The sequence below is a fragment of the Acanthisitta chloris genome, unplaced genomic scaffold (genome assembly GCF_000695815.1).
Source record: "Acanthisitta chloris isolate BGI_N310 unplaced genomic scaffold, ASM69581v1 scaffold28253, whole genome shotgun sequence".
In the NCBI taxonomy this organism is placed as follows: Eukaryota; Metazoa; Chordata; class Aves; order Passeriformes; family Acanthisittidae; genus Acanthisitta; species Acanthisitta chloris.
The window spans coordinates 4,263-7,464 of record NW_008664780.1 but is presented as its reverse complement, the minus strand read 5'-3'; the positions used below and the strand labels follow the sequence as shown (position 1 = coordinate 7,464).

Genomic DNA, 3,202 nt, shown 5'->3' with positions numbered 1-3,202 from the left:
AATGAAAGCAAACCAGGAAATTAAAAAATACAGCAAGTTTGCCAGCTTAATACACACAGCACTGTCTTTAGGAATCCTCATGGTATGCATTTTAACTGCAATTAAAATATTACACAAACTATTTGTTTTGACAACAAAATTGCCTCTCTGATCCTGTGTCTCAGGGTGCTCTTCATTAACTGTTTCCCCCAATATCTTCATTTTTTGGCTGAAACCTTTCAAGTAATGTAAACATTTGTGGTATAAAAAATATTATACCATCTCTTCATCTTCTTTTCTTGAGTAACTGCCTAAGAACGAAAGATATTAACTGTAGCACTGTGTCTCACAAATGGACTCCATTTAATCTCCATGTTATGAATCCCTAGAAATATGTTTATTCTAAACATTTCATTGCATGAGGTACTCCTGAAGAGAATATCTCATGTTCAAGAGCAGTTTGTCCATAACACAGACCATATACAAGGGATGAATTTGTTTACTCTTTGATTCACACAGATTACACTCGTGTGCTCAGTTGTGGCCAACAGTTCCCTCAGGGAAAGAAACCTATGTGGGTTAGTCTAATAAAAGATAAATCTGTAAAGCCTTCTTCACTTACAACCACACAAGCATAAGAAAAACCCAGATACTGCACTCTAAAGTTCCTGGCTTGCAAATTAGGTGTCATGTCTACGAGGAAGACACACAAGGGGCAAAGTAGAAGGCATATTGGTTAGTCTGTTCAAACACACCTCTGCCAGCTGAAGTCTTTCCCCTGGTTGAACTGAAGTTCATTTGCTCTAATCTTTCTAGTGGAAGGTGTTCCTGCCATAGCAGGGGGGCTGGAACCAGCTGGTCTTTAAGGTCCCTTCCAACCCAAACCATTCTGTGATTCTGTGATCCACCCTGGAGCTCTCTGTTACATCCAAAATAAACTCCAATAAAGTATTCAAGGTCCAATATCTACAACGGATCCACGTGTTATTTCCACAGTGAACAGTGCAGAACACCATGCCAGGGCTCCTGATACATATGCACAGCTCATGAAGATGAAAAGACATAACTCTTCAGAAAGAGAGGCTTAACATTAAAGATTTTATGAGCAGGAGAACACAAACCACTTCTCTTACTGCTCCACCCTGATCCATGAAAGCTTGCAGACAAATTGTAGCTAGGGGCATAAATCTGCTATCAGAGCCAGAAGTACAGCTGAGATCCCCTCACTGCTGAAAGGGAAACAATAACCAGCACAAACACATGCAGACACACACACACACACAGAGTTCATGCACAGCTGTCTGATTTTAACTGCAGGTCTGCTAGGAATTGAGGACACATATGATGAGAGGCTGTGAGGAGATGGCAGTAGAGTAATATTAGTCAGCAACCATCAGCAAAAATGACAGGCATCATACGTTCATTTGTAGGTATTATTGCAAGCACTATACAACAGCTCTGCATTATTATTATTCATTATTTCATGACTCCCTGCGCAAGGATCTCACTATAAAGCAATTAAATTAGACTAGCTCATTGGCAAACAACTCAGGAGAGTGATGCAGCTCCCAAAAATGCCTGCACCCATGCTTACACAATGACCTAGATGAACCAGTTAGTATTTTCTCAAATCATCAGCAATGCCTAAATTACCAGGGTTAAAAATGAACCTCAGACATTCCTTTTGAAATTCAGTGTTAATCACAAGAGGCAGTATTCAGTTTATTTTATTGTGAATTTGCATATTGTACAACTATTTAGTTACCCTTGCAAGGAAAAAAAGTAGACTGACCAAATCCTGATGCTCTAAGGAATAAGCCCAAACCCATACATTGTTTTACAATGCAGAAGCTCACTAGCCTTTGAAAGAAAATACACATCAATGAATTCTGTATGAACTTTGAATTTGGAAACAGCTTTAACATTCAAATAGGTCAGGATCTGTCAATTACATAGTAACTGTATGCATGAATAACTTCAAGACTTTGAATACAAGTTGGTACTGCAAATTTCAAGGCGTGCAAGACAGTATGAAAGGGAACTTCTAGGAATTCTCAGCAATAAAAACCAATACAATGTCAGCTAGTCTATAACTTGCCCACTGGTTTCATATTACTCACTTGTTTGAAGTTTACAAGGCTCATTTTTCTCACTGCTGCCATCATAGATTGCTTCTATGTGTCTGTACCACCGGACAACATGGATATACTGGTCCACAGGTGGCCCCGAAAACTTTCTGAACACCTCCACATCTGCATGTGAAAATGTGAACCCCTGGATATAACTACGAGTGCTCAGGTACTTGTTCAAAGCCTTCACCCTGGCTTCCTCTTCACTAATGCTCAGAATAAAACTGTAGCTGGAAGCTGTAAAGAGAGGCACAGGACATTTGGTCAGCATTAAAAGAAGGAGATCCCATGACCAAAATATATCCTTATACTATATATCTCCCCCTGTATATTAGCTCTGGCAATGGACATGAAATTTGAGGAAAATATGTTTAATACAAGCTATTCAATAACTCTATCTCCTGTTAATAGGATTATGTCCATTATGTTTTTCAAAGACAACTTTACAAAGAATAATAAGGACAAAAGCACAGGTCCTTTGCATGGAGAAATATAATCTACTGAAATTGGAGAAAACTCTTCACACAGAGCAAACCTAGTCAGTCACTCTTTTCCATGCTGCTAAAACACTCATCCTGCAAATAGTCAAATACAATTAATTTTGTACATACTTGAGCATATCCTTAAATGTGTGTGGGACTGGTGCCTGAAAGGAAGCTCCCAGCATGATGCTCAGTTTCTGCTACTTGCTCTAGCAACTCAAAACTTCAGCTGTGTCCTTCCATATCACTGTGTCTCCTCAGTCATATGAAGAATTTTTAAAATGAGTAAGAGCTACACAAATGAATAGAAAGGGTATCAGAGCTTCTCTCTAGCTATTTTTTAATTCCGTGATTTTTCTGGAATACAGGCCAAGCAGGTTCAGTTATGCCTCATCTTTACAAACACAGGGACAAGGAGGAAGCAGCACAAAGGCTCTCTTGAGTTGGGGATGCTCACAGTAACAAGAAGTCCTGTGCAAGTCAGTGGGCACAAAGCACTATGGAGGTTATGGCACCAGAGCTAGCACTGCCATTAGGCAAACCCAGCATTCCTATTTTCCTGCAATGATTCAATGTTTGTAGCTCTGTCCGTGTTCAAAGTACTGTATAAAC

General features: G+C 39.5%; 1 protein-coding gene across 1 annotated transcript in view; it reads right to left on the bottom strand.

The window, feature by feature from the left end:
- The window catches only part of CARS (cysteinyl-tRNA synthetase), a gene marked incomplete at its 5' end in the record, with an annotated part of 32,474 nt that extends 30,129 nt beyond the window's left edge, over nt 1-2,345 (bottom strand). Inside the window, one exon of the mRNA XM_009071496.1 lies at nt 2,100-2,345. Within this exon, the coding sequence (XP_009069744.1) occupies nt 2,100-2,345 (246 nt within the window). The remainder of the gene's footprint in view (nt 1-2,099) is intronic.
- Between the last annotated feature and the right edge of the window lie 857 nt (nt 2,346-3,202).